The sequence below is a fragment of the Bidens hawaiensis genome, unplaced genomic scaffold, assembly GCF_021521415.1.
Source record: "Bidens hawaiensis isolate Kalapana, Puna unplaced genomic scaffold, B.hawaiensis_p1.1 tig00011192_1, whole genome shotgun sequence".
NCBI lineage: Eukaryota > Viridiplantae > Streptophyta > Magnoliopsida > Asterales > Asteraceae > Bidens > Bidens hawaiensis.
In genome coordinates this window covers 244,710-265,450 of record NW_027491870.1, presented here as the reverse complement: position 1 = coordinate 265,450, position 20,741 = coordinate 244,710, and the positions used below count along the sequence as shown (strand labels likewise).

At 34.7% G+C, this 20,741-nt stretch overlaps 2 protein-coding genes and 1 pseudogene across 4 annotated transcripts; 2 read left to right on the top strand and 1 right to left on the bottom strand.

Moving 5' to 3' along the window:
* Positions 1-2,549: 2,549 nt before the first annotated feature.
* LOC143537475 (FK506-binding protein 2-like) lies at positions 2,550-4,427 on the bottom strand. Its single transcript, XM_077031238.1, has 6 exons — positions 4,361-4,427; positions 4,192-4,241; positions 3,414-3,476; positions 3,063-3,153; positions 2,854-2,958; positions 2,550-2,764 (listed from the first exon to the last, which is right to left on the bottom strand). The coding sequence occupies exons 1-6, from the start codon at positions 4,425-4,427 to the stop codon at positions 2,676-2,678; spliced, it is 465 nt and encodes a 154-aa protein (XP_076887353.1). The 3' UTR covers positions 2,550-2,675.
* Positions 4,428-8,492: 4,065 nt separating this feature from the next.
* On the top strand, positions 8,493-11,190 carry LOC143537474 (uncharacterized; annotated as a pseudogene).
* A 1,022-nt stretch (positions 11,191-12,212) lies between these two features.
* On the top strand, positions 12,213-20,222 carry LOC143537497 (NEDD8-activating enzyme E1 regulatory subunit AXR1-like). 3 transcript variants are annotated; one of them, XM_077031253.1, is made up of 15 exons: positions 12,213-12,376; positions 12,442-12,614; positions 13,446-13,609; positions 13,738-13,848; positions 14,276-14,355; positions 14,445-14,595; positions 14,669-14,762; positions 15,194-15,282; positions 15,377-15,450; positions 16,058-16,220; positions 16,325-16,410; positions 17,592-17,675; positions 17,754-17,934; positions 18,513-18,597; positions 20,037-20,222. In XM_077031253.1, exons 1-14 carry the CDS (start codon positions 12,336-12,338, stop codon positions 18,594-18,596), a joined length of 1,575 nt encoding a protein of 524 aa, XP_076887368.1. In that variant the 5' UTR covers positions 12,213-12,335; the 3' UTR covers position 18,597; positions 20,037-20,222. The 3 variants fall into 3 exon arrangements, with proteins under 3 accessions (XP_076887368.1, XP_076887370.1, XP_076887369.1); XM_077031255.1 differs by having other exon boundaries at positions 15,194-15,285; positions 15,380-15,450; XM_077031254.1 differs by lacking the exon at positions 20,037-20,222 and having other exon boundaries at positions 18,513-18,739.
* Positions 20,223-20,741: the final 519 nt, after the last annotated feature.

Genomic DNA, 20,741 nt, shown 5'->3' with positions numbered 1-20,741 from the left:
GTAAATCCGACGCTAAAGTAGGGCTACCGGTAACGGGGCCTTACATTCCTTCATTGAGCCACCTATATACATCTCCTCCAAAGTGTTGTAAGTGAGGATTAAATTTGTATACTTTACTAACTTATTTAGCAATCTTTATTCTTGAATTAAAATAAGAGTTAAATGTCATTTTAATACATGTGGTTTGCCCAACTACGCAACTTTAGTACATATTCTTTATTTTGTGCAAATTACTACCTTAGTTTTAAAAAACTTGCAATTTTAGTATTTTTTTTTCTAACCCCGTCTATTTTTCCGTTAAGTTAGGGATAATTTGATAACTTCATTATTTTCTTTGTTTTTATCTTTTCTTTTTAACGCTTATATCTTGTCCCAAATCATAACATCAAAACCAAATCCTAAATCCTCAAATATCATAAAAATTCAAACCCTATGATGATATGGAGAAAAAGTTTGGGGATTTAGGATTTGGATTTTGATGTTATGATTTGTGAATTTCGGGTTTACAAGATATAAACGTTTAGAAGAAAAGAAAAAAATAAAGAAAATAACAAAGTTATCAAATTATCCCTAACTTAACGGGAAAAATATACGGGGTTAGAAAAAAAGTACTAAAAATGCAAATTTTTTAAAACTGAGGTAGCCATTTGCACAAAATAAAGAATATGTACTAAAATTACGTAGTTGGCCAAACCACATATACTAAAATGGCACTTAACTCTTAAAATAGTGAAGTATATACTTGAACTTAGAATCAAGTTTTCTGGCAATCGCACATTTGGTCACCTTATGTTCATATGTTTATTAATAAAAGAAGTTATAGCTATTTCTTATTTCCATTTTCTTGTCGCTATGTCATGTACATGGACCATGGTGCATAGCCGCATAGGTATGATGAAGTTTGGTTAAAAAATACATGTTAGATTGAAATACAACAATTAAATACAAGTTATGCACATGAGAAACCGGAGATTAAGAATAGTTCTTGAGATAGCAAGCTCACACAAATTATGCACTTGGGAACCAGAGTTTTAGAATAGTTTTTGAGATGGCTTGTACACAGTAACACAATTTAAAGAGAGAACCATGGATGAAGGGATAGGGTTATAAACTTGTATAAAAGATATCATCCGTAACACATTCACACATAAATTTCGTAACCAAAGCGCAATCCATTTATATAAACGACTAAAATGGGTTACCAAATGGAGGGTCTTGGTTGTAAACATGCTAACCGAGTTGTAGGATTGTAACAGTCTGTACGTGTTACAAAACGTGTTGGCAGTTTAAAACTAAGTTATTATAAATTTATAATGATGTGTATTGAATCATGTTAGGAATTGTCACCCTTAACCGGTAGAGAACTGAGAACCTAAACCTTTGACAAACTTAAAACACAATACTAGATGCCTAGATCAATGTATCCATGTTTTGTATGACTTAAAACTGTTTGTCTTGTACGCAATTAATGCCATGTATTTAATGTGCTTGTATAGTTGTATGAATGTATAAAACTCCACAAACAATCTTACCCATTCACATAATTCCGGAAGATTAAATTGATAGCATACACAAGATTGATAAACAAACAATATACGAATAACCGACTTTTATTATAACCACAAAATGTAACTCAAAACCGATTACAATATATCTAACACTAACTCGGTAGATATATTTATACTAGTAAGCCAACTTGCTAACTATAATTTGTGTCCAATTCATTTTTTCCATCTACCTTATAGCCTCTTAACTATGTGCATCATAATGAAATACTTAGGTCTGACTAACTTAATTACCAACATACATGAGCTTTTAGCATTGATGGTTTCAAACTAGATATGAAATACGAAGTCACACTCACATACGCACGTATAAATGAAATGAAGGAAGTTGACAAAAACATCAAGACATGAAATCACATGTGTAAACTAAACTAGCCCTCGATGTCAAGAAGCATATAGGATCGGATATTCGGATCCTTAACCATGTAGGGCTCAACTCTCAAGCATAAGATAATTAATTATACATTAGCTCCTTAATATTTTAAGTTCAATATATTATATTAATTTGTTGTACAAAGAAAAGTATTTCAAAAAATTAAAATACTAAAATACCATAATTCATGAATAAGTAATTATTCATTCATTTCTATTATATTTTTTCCCCAAAAGAAAAAAATATCGTACTTTTGGATGTTAAAATTCTCATGACCTAACTTTTTATGTTCATTTTAATCATGTTATTAACTGAATTGGAGAAACAATCACTCATTTGGTGGTATTATTAGAGATACTTAATCACACGGTTGGGGTGGATTAACTCTCAGACCCAACCTAAGAAAACCAACGAACCGACCCGGACCAACCCAAAACCAACCAGATATACCAACAATCGGTCCTTGGTCCTTTGGATTTTTATGGAATTTGTTTTCGGGCCGTGCCATCCCAAACCAAGCAGTTACCCATCCAAACCCGTAAAACTCATCTAAGCTCTCATGAAGGGAGATAACATGTTAAGATACTCTAATCTTTTTAAAAAAAGACATTTAGTCCCAGAAGATATTAGGTAAGAGTTCAAGATACAAAAATGAAACATTTAAAACCTATATAATTCTCTCCTAACACCGATTATCGGTTAACCAACATGATATGTAATGATCAGGTTTCTACACATCACAGCTCGCTGTTATCAGTCTCTTCTGCACCTGTTCCTTTCCCATTAACCGCAACTAGCTCGGTATCAAAGATAAGTGTGGCCCCACCTATTTAATCAAAGATAGCATAGTACCAAACATTAAATAATATTCGCATAACAAAAACATGAAAAATACAAAAAAGAAGCAAACATTACCTGGGATAGTAGGCGGTGATCCCTGCTCTCCATAACCCATCTTTGCAGGTATCTTCAATTTACGCTTCTCACCGACACACATTCCCAGTAGCCCCTGATCCCATCCTGAAACGTTAATTTCATCAAAACCACAATAATTAATCAATATGCTATTACTTATAAACAACTGTATAACACAAAGTGTGAATTAAAGGCGGTTGGTTTCATACCTTTAATCACCTGACCAGTACCAAGCTCGAACTCAATAGGGTCGCCCCTTTCAAAGCTGGAATCGAAAACAGTTCCATCGGTAAGTTTTCCCTGCAAAACGAGTGACCACAAAAGTGTTTTCAGCGAAAAACATATCACATCAAGAAAATGTTTACTATGAATCACTGTAAACCATATAACATGAGCATACTATTGACCCTGTTGTTTTAATGTTCAATCAAAGTATCAATCTTTAAGCAACTTCATTGCATATAAAGTTCATTATTATTGATACAATTGAGATGGTTTAACATCAAATATATATCTAATCAGTAAACTGAGAAAGGGAAATGAGATGTGTATGTTCTCACCCGGTAATGAACTTTAACCCTATCACCTTTGTTTGCTTGAATTTCACAAGATGCTGGTTTGTGCTGCAACAACAAAAGCTCGTTAAAGCCATATATATAATACAACAAGCAGGAACAAATTAACACCAATAGTTTGTAACATACTATTCCAACAACGGATCAAATCAAACCCTACCTAACAAAAAACATTACACGTGCCAAAACACAGATCCTCATAAGTTATAAACAAGAAGTAGGTTACACAACAAACATGTACAGTCACAATAAGCACCAACGCTTACTTAACGTCTTAACCAACACCAATCTCTAAACGGCGTCAAATCCAAATCCAAAATCGAAAAATGACAAAAATCAGACCTCTTATATCAAAAAATCGGGAAAACAGAAGCTCACGTGAGGACAAATTATACGTAATTGTTAACGGGCTTGCTAACGAACTACAGTGATACTAATAAGGCAATAAGCCATAAACAGCCGGAATTTTACCTTAACAAATTTATACAACTAGTTTTCGACATACTAGTCCAACAACAGATCAAATCAAACCCTAACTAAAAGAAAACAGCAGCGCACGAGCCAAAAACACATATCAAAATAAGCACTAATGCTAACCTAAGTGACACCAATCTCTAAACAGCATCGAATCCGGAGTCTAAAGTCTAAATATTATAAAAAAATATGACCTCTGATATCAAAATATTTTAACAAATTATGCGCAATTATTAACTAACCTGCTTATGAACTACAGTAATAATAATAATAATAATAATAATAATACCTTAACGCCGATCTGTAACTCCGTAACATCACTAGCTTTCTTCGCCGAAACTGTTTAATAATTACACAAATAAGATCAAATCGTTATATAATATTTACAAAATCGAACGATAGCAAGCGTTTCTAGTGATTTAAAACTTGGAAATAGATAAACTATGAGTTCATGTTACCAAATGTGGCGGCAATTAGAAGAATCAATAGAGAGAATCCTTTCATTGCTGCAGAGAAATTCGCCATTTTTGCACGCTTCAAGCTTCTGATATCACTGGCCTGCACTAGGTTTTGTAACACCAGTGACGAGGCTTGGCCAATAATATACCGCCACGTCATAGAAAATGAACGTAAAAAATAACAACATGAGTCCTTGATTTTATATAACTTTCACAAATAAGTGAATGACATTTTTTTTAAACGGCTACAGTCTAGGCCCGGCTCCGAGAAAGCAAAAAAAACTTTTGAACCGAAGGCGAAATTTTTTTTGGATCTTAATTAAAAAGAAGTATTTTATTGGTTTAAACAATTAAATTTTATATAGGTTTACTTGGTTATAATTTCGGTTGTATAAAATAAGGATTAAACACGTCTCAAATGAGACTTGAACCCAAAACCTTTTGATCGAGAGTAATACCCCTTTACCACTAGAACAAACTACTTGGTCATGTAATTAGATTTAAACATTAAATATACATATTGTTTTTAATAAAAATAAATATAATTTAAAAAAAAAAGTTTTGGGCCTAACGGGGTGTCGGGCCTGTGGTCGTCGACCACCCCGCCATCCCTATGGGCCGGCCATGCTACAGTCCACGGCATGATTGGGTGATCGTAAGTCGGTTTATGGCCGACCCTGGTTTGAAACCCACTAAGAGTATCTTCCGAAATGCAAAACCTCTAGTTTCCCGGTCCTCCTCTGATGCCACTTGACACCAGTGGCGAAGCTTGGACGAAAATGTCGAGGGGACCGGACGAAAATACACATTAAAAAAACCGTAAACGGTGGGGGCCGGAACCAAATTTTCGGTGGAAAAATGGTAAATTTACACTACGTATAAAAAGTGTCGGACGAAAACGGGTAAATTTACACTACTGCGCAAAAAACCGGAGGGGGTCGGGGCCACCCCCAGCCCCAACTATACAATACACCATATGCATCCGCCACAAGAGTCGAAATCATCTTGTGTTATGCATGTAGGATAAAACCTCTGTTTTATCTTCATTATCGTAACCAAAAAATTAGATTTTTATTATTCCTTCATTGAAGTAACAGCTCTGTAAACACTTTTTTAAAAGTCCACTTTTGAATAAATTTTGATAGTTTTAGGATAGAGTAAACTGCGGATTTCGTCCATGTGGTTTGTCTAAAATTGCGGTTTTAGTCCAATAGTTTTAAATTTGTGATTTTCGTCCATGTGGTTTCACTTTACTTGCAATTAAACCCGAATTCACTAACCCCGTTAAGTTTGATCATTAAATCCATCAGCGTTCCCTTACGTGGGGGCAATTTTGTCCTTTTTCTTCCCTAATACAATCCAAACCCTCACGTGAGCGGGCTTGCGAATTAGGATTGGGGTTTATTTTGGGAGAAAAGGGACAAAACTTCCCCTCACGTGAGGGGAACGCTGATGAGTTTAACGACCAAACTTAATGGGGTTAGTGAATTCGGGTTTAGTTGCAAGTAAATTGAAACAACAGGGACGGAAATCGCAAATTTAAAACTATTGGACTAAAACCGCAGATTTGGACAAACCACGGGGACGAAAACCGCAATTTACTCTCTAGGATATGAAAACTTAGTATTTTATTTCTTGAAATAGTTTTTCAAAAAAATTCTCAAACAGAACTTGTGAACAAACAGAATTTCTTATTGTTTTCCTTCCTTTTCCTTGTACCAAAACTGGTAAAACAAACTATGAATCATATAGATATTTATTTAAAGTATAGTTTATCTTTACTCTATTAGTTAACAACGTTTTAGATTTATTAGTTTTTGTCAGCTTATTAAAGTATACTTTATTCTCATCGCAAAATAAAAAATAAAGCTTAAATTTCACTAGAACAAAAATCTTGTAGGTAACTTAGCATGTTGCCTGTGTATGTTTGGTCTTCAAAAACCACACTTTAATTGCTCTCATTATTTTATTCGCTACATACGTAACACCAAATATCACTTACCATCTCATGTCATTTTCAGACGCCGTATAGAAGGCTTTCGTGATAATCACCAATTTGAGTATAATCATTGTGTGCTTTTTAGATAACTCGTTATATTGGATTAAGTTGCAGAACTTGAACATTGACATTGGGTGGACCAAAAATCTTTAAAATAAATATTTATAAGTTAAAACCTGAGAGTTTTTTCATCAAATAACGACAAAAAATCTCAAAAACAGATAGCCAAATTTTGTTCCCTGATATGCTCTATTGTGTGTATCGATTGGAAATGATAGTAGCCTAAGAGAGAATTACGATTTTCGTTCTTGTTGCCTGTTCAAATTTGCTATTTCAGTACAAAAGATTAAAATTTGTTATTTATGTCTATAAAGTTTCATGTTCGTTGCAATTTTCATCATTCTCGTTAACATATTTTGGATTGAATTAGCATATTTGAACAAAACATACGGACGCAAATTGCAACGAAAATAAAACTCTAGAGACGAAAATAGCATATTTTAAACTTTTGTTTTGAATTAGCAATATTGAACAATTCACAAAGACGAAAATGTAGTTCTCTCTAGCCTTCTTTAAAAAAAATAAAAATAAGAAGCTAGATGACTTGGTCTCACCCCTCACGACCAAGCTTTCTTTCAAAGAGGAGACTTTAGTTTGTAACTTTGAAATAACATCATTGAGGTCTCCTTGCTTAATTTTCATTGCAGCCTGTGTAGACATATACAATTGATTATTAACTTAAAATAAGTACTTGTATATTATGTAGCATTCTTTAGCATCCAGTAAAACAATACAAACCTATTTCCATGCTTTTTGTTCCCTAAAAATCAAGCATTTCAGTCGAGTCATTTTTCTCCTAGCTAAGCGATGTCTTGTAATTGAAACCATTTTATACAAACTTTTGTCTTTTTAAACCGCACTTGGCGATGGCATGTAAAACTGTGAAAGAGCATTGACAAATCGAAATGTGTCGCCTTCTGACAAAGCAACACAACCTGTTAACATCTAAATATGCTAACACCAGTGAAAACACAAATGCTAAAAAGAAATATATAACAAAATTTTGAAAAAAAAAAAATAGAAATGCATGTATTTACAAATTAAAGACGCTCAAATACACAATTCATCATTGACATTACTAACAAAGCACGACTTAGTCCGTCTCGCCACGGCTTTAATCGAGGTTGCCATGCCATGTAGAGGGCCATCATCATCGCCGGGTAAAACCGTCATAAAGAGAGAAACAAAACTACTGCCAACAACCGCCATAAGGTGCAAACGATCCAAGTCGCTCACGAGCTACTCAAGCTTGAATCGATAAAAACTAAACAAGTCAAACTTTTTCAAGCTCGAGCATAGCCCGAGCCTTAAATTAAACTCGTTTAGTTATCGAGCCCGAGCTTGATCCTAGTATGAGAAGCTTAAATAGGATCAACGAGCCTTAACAAGCCTTGTGTATTTTAAGTTTTACCTCTTTTTGACCGCTATGTATTAATTTCACATTACAAAGCCTAACTTTGCCTCGTTTAAGGTACCACACAAGCTCAATACGAGCTTAGACTCATTTAAAGTCATTCTCAATATATAAAAAAACGAGTATAAATTAATTAACAAGTAATAAATAAGTTGAGCTCGAGTTTGGATAAACAACCCACGAGCTAAGCTCAAGCTTTAGAAAAAGAGCTCAAAACAAGCAAAGCTCGTTTACACCCCTAACTTGGAAGATAAAGATGCACAAAATATCCGGTTCTAGACCTGACCCAAAACCGGTTCCTACCCGTACCCAACCCGCGTGTATGACTTAATATTGGGTTTCTCCCCAGACCTGTACCCGATCCGGACCTACCAGATTCGGTTCCACATTTTCCGGTCAAAACCCGACCTGAAGCCTGAAAAAACCCTAGAAAACACCGTAAAATACCTGACCATACCCGGAACCAATTCCTACTCGACCCGGTTTTTCGGTTCTTAAAATACCCGGTTTGTGCAACCTCTTTCTTATGGCCCAATTATCCCGACGAAGCCCAATCTGATTCACGTTCAATAATATCATATTCCGCCTCTGCAGTTGGCGCCAATTTCCTCCACCTTCTCGTCTCCTATGAATCATCCCCACCGCCTTCAACCAGATGCATGTTGATATTCACCACCACCACCACACTCCGTACACTACCCATCAAACTCCACCACTTACTCCCACTCATCTCACACTTCACCACCCACAAACCCTCAAACCATCACACCACCACCATTAACCAAATCTCAACCCTTTTAAACACAAACCCATATTGGCACCTAAACCCACACCTCAAATCACTCACTTCCCACCTAAGCCCAGTATCCGCCTGCAAAATCATATCTTTTAATCACACCGACACCGAACTCTACTTCCGGTTTTTCAATTGGGTATCAAAACACTCCACTTATTGCTACAGTTTAGATAGCAGGATTCAGTTTTTAAAATTATTATTGCATTGTAATCTTTTTGGGGTTTTACATAAGGCGATCGTTGTCGTTGTTAAAGACTGGTGTTCTTCGGTTAACGACGCTTTGCGGGTGGTTAATTTGGTAAATGAGATGAGGGGTTACGGGTTCGGGATTGGTTACCCGTGTTATAGTGTTCTTTTGAGTGTTTAAGTAAGCTGCAAATGGGTTTATCGGCTTTTACGGTTTATAAGCGAATGGTGGACGATGGGTTCGAATTGGGGGTGATTGATTACGCGACGATGGTGAATGCTTTGTGTAAGAACGGGTTTGTGCGAGCTGCGGAGACGTTTGTTTCACGCGTTGTGAAGGTTGGGTTTGATGTTGATGTTCGGATTTTGACGTCTTTGGTTTTGGGTTATTGTAGGATTGGGGATGTTGGACGTGCCTGCCAGGTGTTTGACGAAATGTCTAGACTGGACGGGTGTGGTGCGAATGAGGTGACTTTCACGGTTTTGATTCACGGGCTATGTGAAGTTGGTAAGGTGACGGAAGCGTTTGATTTAAAGGAGCAAATGGGTGTTAACGGATGCAGACCAACTACACGAACGTACACGGTTCTTATTAAAGCGGTTTGTGACATGGGATTGACCGATAAGGCTATGTGTTTACTTGATGAAATGGTCGAGAATGGAAGTGAGCCTAATACTCATACTTTTACAATATTAATCGATGCGTTATGTCGGGAAGGTAAAATAAACGAGGCGAATGGGATGTTTAGGAAATTGATTAAAGATGGATTGACTCCAAACACGGTTACTTTCAATGCGCTTATTAACGGTTACTGTAAACAAGAAATGGTTGTTTGCGCATTTGAGCTTCTTGCCATGATGGAAAAGAGTAACAGTAAGCCGAATATACGCACCTATAACGAACTTATTGAAGGATTATGCAGAATTGGTAAGCCTTACAAAGCTATGATATTATTAAGAAAGATGATTGACAACGACTTGTGGCCCGAGAGATTAACTTATAACATATTGATTGATGGGTTTTGTAAAGAAGGCCAGATTAATATTGGTTTTAGGCTACTAAAGTTAGTTGATTTAATGCACTTTATTTCTGATCAATTTGCTTACACAACGGTTATCGATCGGCTTTGTAAAGAAGGAGAGCTAAATCAAGCAAATGGGCTTTTAGGGTTAATGTTTAAGAAGGGAATACATCCCGATGACGTGACGATTACTTCTCTTATCGATGGGTATTGCAAGAATGGTAGAATAGAAGATGCAGTTACGGTTCTTGATACAATCATCGGGTCAAAGACTCTTACTTTGACCGGTCCTCACATCTTCAACTCACTGATTGATGCTTTCATAAAAGATATGAAATTTGGTCTAGCAAATGCAATGATAGGAAAGATGTTAAAATGTTGTGTACCACCTTCTGTGGTGACTTACACAATTTTAATCGAAGGGTTTTGCGAAACGGGTGATATTAATCAATCTTTAGAAGTTTTTGAGTTAATGAAGCATTGTAATTGCGCTCCAAATGTGTACACTTTCACAGTTTTGGTTAATGGGTTTTGCCAGACGGGTAGATTAGAGGAATCTTTGAAGCTTTTTAATATAATGCACGATTCGGGTGTGCCTCCAAATGTTGTTACTTACACCATATTAATTAAGGGGTATGTTAAATCCGGTGATTTGGAACGCGGGTTTGAAATCTTGAATGATATGACGAAAAACAAGTGTCGACCTAACTTTGAAGGGATAGTTGTCTCTAAAAGTGTTAAAGATGGTTCGTTAACCGTGTTTGAAGAAATGGGTTCTAGTCATATTGTTGAGTTTCTTCAAAAAGCCAAGAAATTTGGTGTTGCGGATTCGGATCTTTATAGTTTCTTGATTATGGGTTTGTATAAAGTGGGAAGAATAGTTGAAGGTGATAAATTGGTTCAAGAAATGGTGAAAAATGGTTACTTTCCTGATATTATTGTGTGTTCTTACATCATGGAATATTTGTGTAAACAAGGGAAGTATGATGATTGTGTAGTGTGGTTGAAACTTATGTTTGATCATGGGTTGATGCCATCTTTTAGGTTATATTGTTGTTTAGTTCAAGGCTTTCAAAAGGAAGGAAGGAGTATTGAATTGCAAGATTTGATATCTGATTATTTGAGTGAAGTTGGTGTTGAGGATAGAGATGGAATGTCAACAACATACATGGATTTTTTGGTGAATTGTGATGAACATGATGAATGTTTTGAGGTTTTGAAAGATATTGAGAAACTTAGTGATCAAGAGAGACCAGTAATCTAGCTTGATTTAAAGATTGTAATTAGTGTTTGATATCTCCATCCTGATCATACTGGTCTATGTTCTTGTGAATTAATGTAGTTTAATTATTAATGGTCATCTTACATATTTTTTTATTAGTCTGAAACTCTAAATAGTATGTTATGTGATAGTTGGTTTTCTAGTTCAATAACATGGAAGGGATAGTTAAGGCTTGGGATCTTATAATCTCATGTTTGAAACCTGATTTAAAACGGTTTTATTTACAGTAATGAGTTTCATTTTTAATGATGTTCTTGAGTTATTCAGATGAAAAGACTAGTTCCAAAAATTATTATAAAAAGAAGTATTTATGTGTATGTCTAGTTCCAAATTTTATTATAAAAAAAAGTATTTATGTGTATATCGTATCAGATTTTAAATATCATCTAAACTATATATACCAAACCATGAATAATTAAGTCTTTTGAGTATGTATAGCCTATAGGTATACATGCACTTTTCAATATTTAATTACTTTATTTTACCTTTATAATTAATTTTGAGCATATTTTGTTGTTTTACTAACTTTTAATATACAAAGTTTTATAAAATTCCAAGTACACTATTGCGACGTGTCTACTTTTCATTTACATCTTCATATATACATTTTTTTCTTAAAACCGGGTTATATCATTTTTTTTCTTTCTTAAAACTTTAAAACTGATTTGTAAATAGTAATGTGCTAGCTAGTCTAATATTTTTTTCACATAACATATTTTTGAGTCAGCTGACCATCGCCATATATTTATTTTTTCAGTATGATTCAGATCGGGTCAGTTTTGGTTACTGCAATCAATGACATTTAGTCTTCTTCCTCGTTTCCAAATTGAATTGCTGCTAGTTATTTTCTCTAATTGTTTTAGGTTTAAACAATTGTAACTGGGCTAACGACCCTATGCCCAACACCCCCGCAAGACCCGATTTTTTATAAAAAAGAACTTATATGTATTTTTATGAAACACAATATATATAGACCGTCCCAAATTTTAATAAGTTGTGGGCTTATATTTTTTACTTTTTACATCAAAATAGGCTTAAAGGCGGGTCCTAGAGAATTAGGTCAAAATACGCACCATCTCAGAAATCAAAATTCATTCATTCATTCGTTTAATCCGCATTGAGCCAGTAATCTAATCCAATCCAATAGCTATTTATTTATTCAGTTAGTTAGTATTATAATTATACAACTACAACTACAACTACAACTGAGCTAGCAATGGCCGTGGAAGCAAAAACCAAATACGATCGTCAACTCAGGTATTATTATTATTATTATTATTATTATTATTATTAACATGATAAATACACATTTCAATATACAGGATCTGGGGTGAGCAAGGCCAAGCTGCACTTGAGAAAGCCAGCATATGTTTGCTTAATTGTGGACCCACTGGTTCCGAAACACTCAAAAACCTTGTTCTTGCTGGTATTGGAAGTATTACTGTTGTCGATGCTTCTAAAGTCGAATTCGCTGACCTTGGAAATAATTTTATGGGTATGTTTTTCTTTATTCAACTTTATTATTATTATTATTATTATTATTATTATTATTATTATTATTATTATTGTTATTAGGTGTATCAGTTTTTATTAATCCCAACTATTGGTCGCTGCCGGTCCCAACTATAGCGATATTTAGAGTAAAAACGGTCCCAACGGTCCGTGACTAACAGAATCCTTCTCATAGTTGTCAATTGTGGTGATATGCTATATACTAAAATATTGGTCATTTAACGTGATTATAGATTATAGCGATATTTAGAGTAAAATTTTTTTTTACTTCTTTATTGCTAATTATGAAATAGCGGTCGTTATTTACCGCTAATCGCTACGTAGCATATAGGTGACCCGTCGCTGTTTACCACTATTCGCTATTGACAACTATGATTCTTCTAACGACGTTAGTTGTAGGTCGCTGGAAAACTCACATTTTTTTCTAGAATACTCAACATTTGACCTTTAGGAAACTTTTTCTAGTAAAAGCCTGGATCAACCATTGAGGTTGTTGGAACTCTAGAACCATTGTCGGAATCGGTTGGTGGTGCTCAAGTGGTGGTTTTTGGTTGGTTGGTGGTGGTGTTCAAGTTGAGTTTTTCGGTAAAAAATGTGACTTTTCCGGTCAAAAGCGTTTTTCTGGTGACCTGCAAGTAACGGCGTTAGGGTTCTGTTAGTTGCGGAACAAGTACGTTAATAAGATGGGACTGTCAGCAGCCAATTTGTTATTTGGGACCGACAACGACTAAAAGATGATAGTTGGGATTAATAAAAACCAATATACCTTATTATTATTATGATTATTATTATTGATGTATTCTTATGTTCACAGTCAATGAGTCAAGTCTTGGACACCCAAAGGCAAAATGTGTTTGTGCTTTTCTTCAGGAACTAAATGATGCCGTTAAAGCCAAATTTATTGAAGAACATCCAGTCACTTTAATTGAGACAAATCCTTCATTTTTTTCTCAGTTCACATTGGTTGTAGCCACTCAGGTAGATCACTTTAGCTTAACATTCTATGATTATCAACAACAGATGCTGTATAAAGTTTTTTGATTTATCTTTATCATCCATCTATGGTTTGTCATAGTAAGTTTTTCTAACTGTTGTTTTAAATTCAGCTGGTTGAAGATTCTATGGTGAAGTTGGACCACATTTGTCGTGATGCAAATGTTATGTTAATATTTGCACGCTCATATGGCCTCAGTGGGTTTGTTCGAATCAGTGTCAAGGTACATGTGAATTTTTTTTGGAATATTTTCCATTAGTATGCGTGTATGCCCTTCTGAATTTAATCTAAATATTTTATATTTACCTATTTCATAGTAAATAAGATTTGAATAAGATCATTTTACAATTTGTTTCTCAAATAAACGAACAGAACATTATATGCTGAGACGAAACCAAGTAATAATGTTAAATTTTTATTTGTTTGTTCAATTATACATGTTGATTTTGATATAAGTGATTGGTCTTATTTTTACCATGGGATGAGTAGATATGGTATTTTTTTTGTTTTGAAACAGTAAATATGAGATTACAGTTAGTATATATGAAATTCAAGGATGTTCATGTAGTTTCATTATCAATACAGGTCAAATGTTGACTTTTTTATACAACAAGTCAATGACCGTAATCTTGTTTTTCATTATGTGACAGGAACATGCGGTGATTGAGTCAAAGCCTGATCATTTTTTGGATGATCTTCGGTTAAACAATCCATGGCCTGAACTTAAAAAGTTGGTATTTTTATGAGTTTGTGCTGCATTTGACTGGAAGTAGTTTTATACTTCTGTATACCAGCTATTAATTTCGTACATTGTTTTAGGTTTACCGAGAACATCGACTTAGATACATCTGATCCTGTAGTCCATAAACATGTGCCATACATTTTAATTCTTGTGAAGATGGCAGAGGAGTGGGCTAAAAGTCATGGTGGAAAGCTGCCATCAACTAGGGAAGAGAAAAAGGAATTCAAGGTTTTTACTTAATTACCCAATTTTTTCTTCTTATGTCTCAGTATTTTTAAAACTGTTACTTTGGAACTTGTAGGATTTAGTAAAAGCGAAAATGGTTGCAACGGATGAGGACAATTATAAAGAGGCTATTGAGGCCTCGTTCAAAGTTTTTGCCTCAAAAGGAATCAGTAAGTACATAAAATAACTGTAACATAATCTTCTACTGAAGGGGTCTAGCTGTATGTTCTGGAATTATCATTTTGAATCAATTATTTTTTTGTTGTATATACTATGGGAAAATGCTGATAAAACCCTGATGCACTCTGCATTTTTTTTGTGCGTGTGCGTGTGTGGCATTATTAAGTCTTTAAACTTTATGAAAATGAGCTTTTTGTTAGGTTTTAAGCGCACAAGGGTTTAGTTGTGCACAAATAAAGTCTAGGCACTTATGTGCGAATTAAGGAGAAGTCTATCGTATTTTTGACAGTTGCTCTGTTTGCATGAATTACACTTTATGCTATGTTAATGGATTATAACTTTAAGTTAATGAAAAAGTGTAGATGAAGTAATGAGGACTAGCACAGATAATATTAACAAAAGACATTCGTTTAAACTCCAGGTTCAGATTTGAAACGTATACTTGATGATCCACATGCTGACGTCGAATCTGGTTCATCAGATTTTTGGGTGATGGTGGCAGCATTAAAGGTAGTGATTCACGTATTACTCTTATTTTGCGTTTATCAATTTTAGTTTTGTAAAAAATTTCTTCTAGGTCAGTGATTATAATTCTTGATTGCAGGAGTTCATTGCTAATGAAGGTGGTGGGGAGGCACCACTTGAGGGATCAATACCGGATATGACATCTTCTACCGAGTGAGTCACTATTGATCATTGCTTCTTTCACCAAAAGTAGGATAATTAAACAACTTTACAGGCCAGCTAAGTAGTATAGAGTTTTGTTTATTCCTAGATAGTCAAAGTCACAAGGCTAGCCAACTGGTTTAAAATCAATTAATTTTTTTTATATCACCCTACGAGTGCCTTGCTTGTGCCTAGCTAAAGGCAAGTGCCCAGGTTGTGCTTTTGAAAGCTTCTTGCTTGAGCGCCTTTTGACTACTATAGCTTATACGCTTAAAAACATGCTGGAAGTTGATCAAAACAACCTCTTCAAATATATATTGTTCTTATTAGTAGACATGTTTTTGGCTTAATTTGTTATGAATGAAAGCAGATACATACTATAAAGTAATGTTTTTCATATCAAATTGTTCCTTTTTGATGGATCATTACAAGGGTATATTTGTTTTCCCTAAAAGTTTGATGGATTTTCTTTATTAGGCATGAATGGCCTGTATAGTAATTTCAATATATTTGTAACCTTATGAAGAAAGTTAATAGTGTGGCCCCGCATACAATTTTCTTTCTTTTTACCACATGATGTTTTTTCATTAAACAAGACGTGCTGGCAATTCATTTCTAGGTTATATGTAAACCTGCAAAAGCTCTATCAGGCCAAAGCTGAAGCTGGTTTTCTTGTGGTAGAGCAACATGTTAGAAATATATTGAAAAGAATTGGCAGAGATCCATATAGCATTTCCAAAGCAGTCATAAAAAGCTTCTGTAAGAATGCAAGAAAATTCACTGTACGTATTTATTTACAGTTAGTAAGATATCTCATATACCACCTCTCACGTCTCTATGCATGATTTTTGACCTCGTCTATGTAAATTGTTGTTTCATTTTCCAGGTATGCAGATATAAACTCATTGAGGAAGAGTTCAACTCTCCAGTTTTACCTGAGTTGCAAAAGTACCTGACTGACGAGGAGTACAGGTATTCTAAATTTCTAATCACTTTTATCTTATAGTATTTCATTAGGGAAAATATAGAAGAAAGGAAAAGGAAACTGCTTATTGATGGTTATGCTTGATTATTATTATTAGAGTAAATTATATTTTGTCCTTATGGTCTGCGAAACGATACAAAAATCATCTCTAATGTAGCCTAAAATCTAAATAATTCCTGAATAGGCTGTTGTGGTTTTGGTCCCGGGTGTGAGTAAAATGAATAAATGCCCCCATCTTCAACTTATAATTTGGTCTTAAAATTTTATTTAATTTTAAACCCAAATTCATAACTTTTAACAACACTAAGAACCATAGTTGTCAATAGCGAATAGTGACGAGTCGGTAAATAACGACTACTATTTCATATTTAGCGAGACGCCTGCTTGCGGTGCGCGCATATAATGTATATATGTGTGAACCCACGGGTGGGCAAAAGTGAAATTGCACTAATTTTGACGTTATTTTACTAATCTCGTGAAAATAACGTTAAAAGTGACGGAAGGTTAATCAGGCATCATGTGGTGGCGTTGATAGCCGAAAGACAAGGGTACATGCACCAATCAGCCGGTGTCCCGATGATTGAGTGTTATGTGCCTTATATCCAAGGCTTGATGCAAAACTACTATCGAGCCGGGGGTCTCACCGGAAGCAGCCTCTCTATCCCTATGGGGTAGAGGTAAGGCTGTCTACATCTTACCCTCCTCAGACCCTACCATAGCTTTGTTATTGGCGGGATATACTGAGTACGATGATGATGATGATGATTTCATATTTAGCGATAAAGGAGTAGAAAATTTTTAAGCAAATAATTAGGGTTTATATCCACAAAATAAGCTTTTACGGTGGAACTTGTGGAAGGTGCAGCTGTTTGGTCGATAAACAAGCCTAAAAGATAGGTTTCTACAATTTTTTATATTAAAAAAAAAAAAAAAAAAAAAAACCTAAATACCGCTATAAGCACGCTAAATGACCGATATTTAGTATATAGCGGCCTATAGTCGCATCGCTACGTAGTGCGCTATAGCGCCCGCTATCACCGCTATTGACAACTATGCTGAGAACACAAACATAAATTCATAACCTCGAAAAATGTAATTGTTATTGTTATTTGTTGTTGTTATTATTATTATTATTTATTAGTTTGTTATTGACATTTGTTAATGGCAGTGTTGCTGTGGGATTCTATATTTTGCTTCGAGCTGTTGATCGATTTTCAGCTAACTATAATGCTTTCCCTGGGCAGTTTGATGGGTAACATCCATCATCATCATTCCATTACTACCTACCAATGTCACAAACATATTAATTATACTATTTGTATTTGTACAGGGCAATGGATGAGGATATATCAAGATTAAAAACTACAGCAGTTGGTCTTCTTAGTGACTTGGGGTGCAACGGGTCCACTTTGACGGAAGACCTTATTAATGAAATGTGTCGTTATGGTGCTGCTGAGTTACACACAGTTGCAGCTTATATTGGTGGAGTTGCATCACAGGAAGTTATCAAGGTTATTTCACTTGCTGTTTTTTTATTTATAAATTATAATAGAATAGAGATGTCAATATTCACTCACTCACTCACGCAACAAGATGCATACTTGGGTGACCTTAATGAAAAACTTGAATAATATTGCTGAAAAGGAAATCGGTAGTCTCTTAAAGTTTATATTATAAAAATAAATCTTAATTTTATTCAGAAATTATAGCATCGTTGTGCACTATGAGGTTTTGTTTTCATAGTTGACATTGACAATCATATGGCACAAACTATTCATAAAAATTTGGTCAAAAAATGTTGGTTGTCAACCTGACACGTCCCGTTTTGACTTGATTTTGGCATAGAGTTTTGTGGGTTCATGATGCTTTGTATTAAATTGAAAGGCATTTTAGATATCTAGTCAAACATTGGGTTTTATGGGATGGTCATTCTTGGTCTCGTTGAATTATGAGTTGTAATGTTTGGGATTGCTTAGTTTGGATTGGAATAAGCAACTTCTGAATAATTAGATAAAACAGTTTTAATAAGCAAAACAGCTTATTATTAGATTAAACAAGTGAATGTAATTTAAGTTTTAATTGCGTGCAGCTTATTACACGACAATTTGTGCCTATGAGTGGAACTTTCATCTTCAATGGCATTGATCACAAATCTCAATTGTTGTCCTTATAAGGTAATTCTTTTGTATTCTATCCTCACCACAGTCTAAATTACTTGTTTGCCCTTGCCATCATTACAAGCAACGGCAATCGTTATTTAAGGGTATTTGGTTAACGGATGGACACTTGTTTTAAGCTGTGTATCTGGTCAAACAATGTAAACTAGGCCTGGCAAAATAGGCCATTCTAAAAAATATTAATTGATGAAAATCATAACAAGAAACCGCCTATAAAACTAATGAACACAATTAAGCATAAAGTTTGGCAGTAAATGTAAACAATTTTGAATCTATGTGACTATCCGTAGTGGGCGACAATTTGGGGAGTTTTGGGGCGACAAATTTGTGAAACACCGCCCCCCCTAGGCGATATTGGGATAATTTTTTTTTTTTTTTTTTTTGGGGGGGGGTTGTTGGGGGTGGGCAAGGACTGTTTGTGAGTTTGTGTTTATTATTATTATTATTATTATTATTATTATTATTATTATATATAATATAGGAGTGAGGGACCTCTTAAATTTTAAGAGGTACCACTCTTGTTGCATATAGTACAAGTGGTAATGCATATAATTTTAAAAATTTAGAGGTAAAATAGTCTTTGTTTATTCTAAAATTAATATATAATAATAGTCCTTCAACTTCAATAAAGGTTTGTTTATATTTTATATAGTTACACATATCCCCCCTAATTATAAACCACCTACCCCACGGTTTTTAACGGCCGTAACTTTTTCACACGTTAATATTTTTTCTAAAAAATTACATCATAAAAATGAGCATTTTGTTCTCTTTAATTTGAGTATAGTATTGCTATAGTTTATTAATTTTTAAAAAACTAACATGTTACCGACAATGAGTCGAGTATGTTCGGCTAATGGTGTCGGAACGGGTTAAGATTGGAACAGGCTAATACAAAGAGGGTTACTTAGTTCATGTCAGGATGAGTTTAGACTTTAGATCGAAAGGGTTCGTGTCAAGTCGGGCTTCGGGTTAAAACATTTTCGAGTCGGAACATGTCCGTCAAAACGGACTGGGTTTTGAAATTACTGTATATTTCATCTTTGCTTCTTGCTTGTCGCCACCAGTTACGCGCGTTCAGACATCAGTTACGTGGATGATATTGTTTATCACCGTTGCGAGGTTATAAACGTACTACCACCGGTTGCGTTTACGCATACACCGCTGCATCGCGCGGGCAACTGACTAGTTATTATTATATATGTGTGTGTGATATATATATATATATATGGGGATTGGGGATACAGCACCATTATACCCATAAAACAAAAACCCACTCTTTGCTGACTGGGCGCCATGTAGCGCAATTCGGCCCATTTTGTAACTTCTTCACTACACATAGCCTAACTTAATTGTCTCAGAGTTTAGTGTTATAAAATGACAAACCATATCTTTCTGAATAATAATAAAGTATTGACTTTTCTTTTGATATTTAGATGGTTGCAGGGTTGAAGGACAAGTGTGATTTGGAATTGTATACTTTTGACATGAGAGTTTGATTTAGGAAGAGAGACGATGTTGAACTTCAAATTATGGGCATGGATATTATATTGGAAGTAATGTTGAAGTTGTATTTTGTGGAGAAAAGGTTGGACATTACTTTAAACTCTTTTAACATTTTTTTGGTGATCCATATGGCGTCGGTTATCGAAAACGCCTGGCGAGAATACAACCAAGTTATAACCATGTCAGCTTCGGTCGTCTTTGGTTGTAATGTTAAAAGAGCTTTATTTCGCAAGAGTGGAATGATATGGCATCTATATAGAGCTTCGATGAACTTGACCTCAACATATAGTACACCAAACTTCTTGAAATTATATATTTGTTCACCAAACATTTCAAATTAATAATTCAAACACTTAAAAGAAGGTCATTAGATGTTGAACCATTTAGTTATTATAATAGGCTAATTATGGGTGCGGTTGTTGTACGCTAATGCCTTAACGTAGGGTAGGTACGCGAGACGCTCAAAGGCAAAAACCAAAGGCAAAAACCTAAAACGCTCAGAAAACGCTCACAAACGGTCTCTGTGAAAAAAAGTGAAAAATTGATCGATTAACCATTCAAAACTGTTTTTTTTCGGTAAATAAATGATTGATTGGATATGTACTGATGGTTCCGAGATGTTTGGATGTGATTTC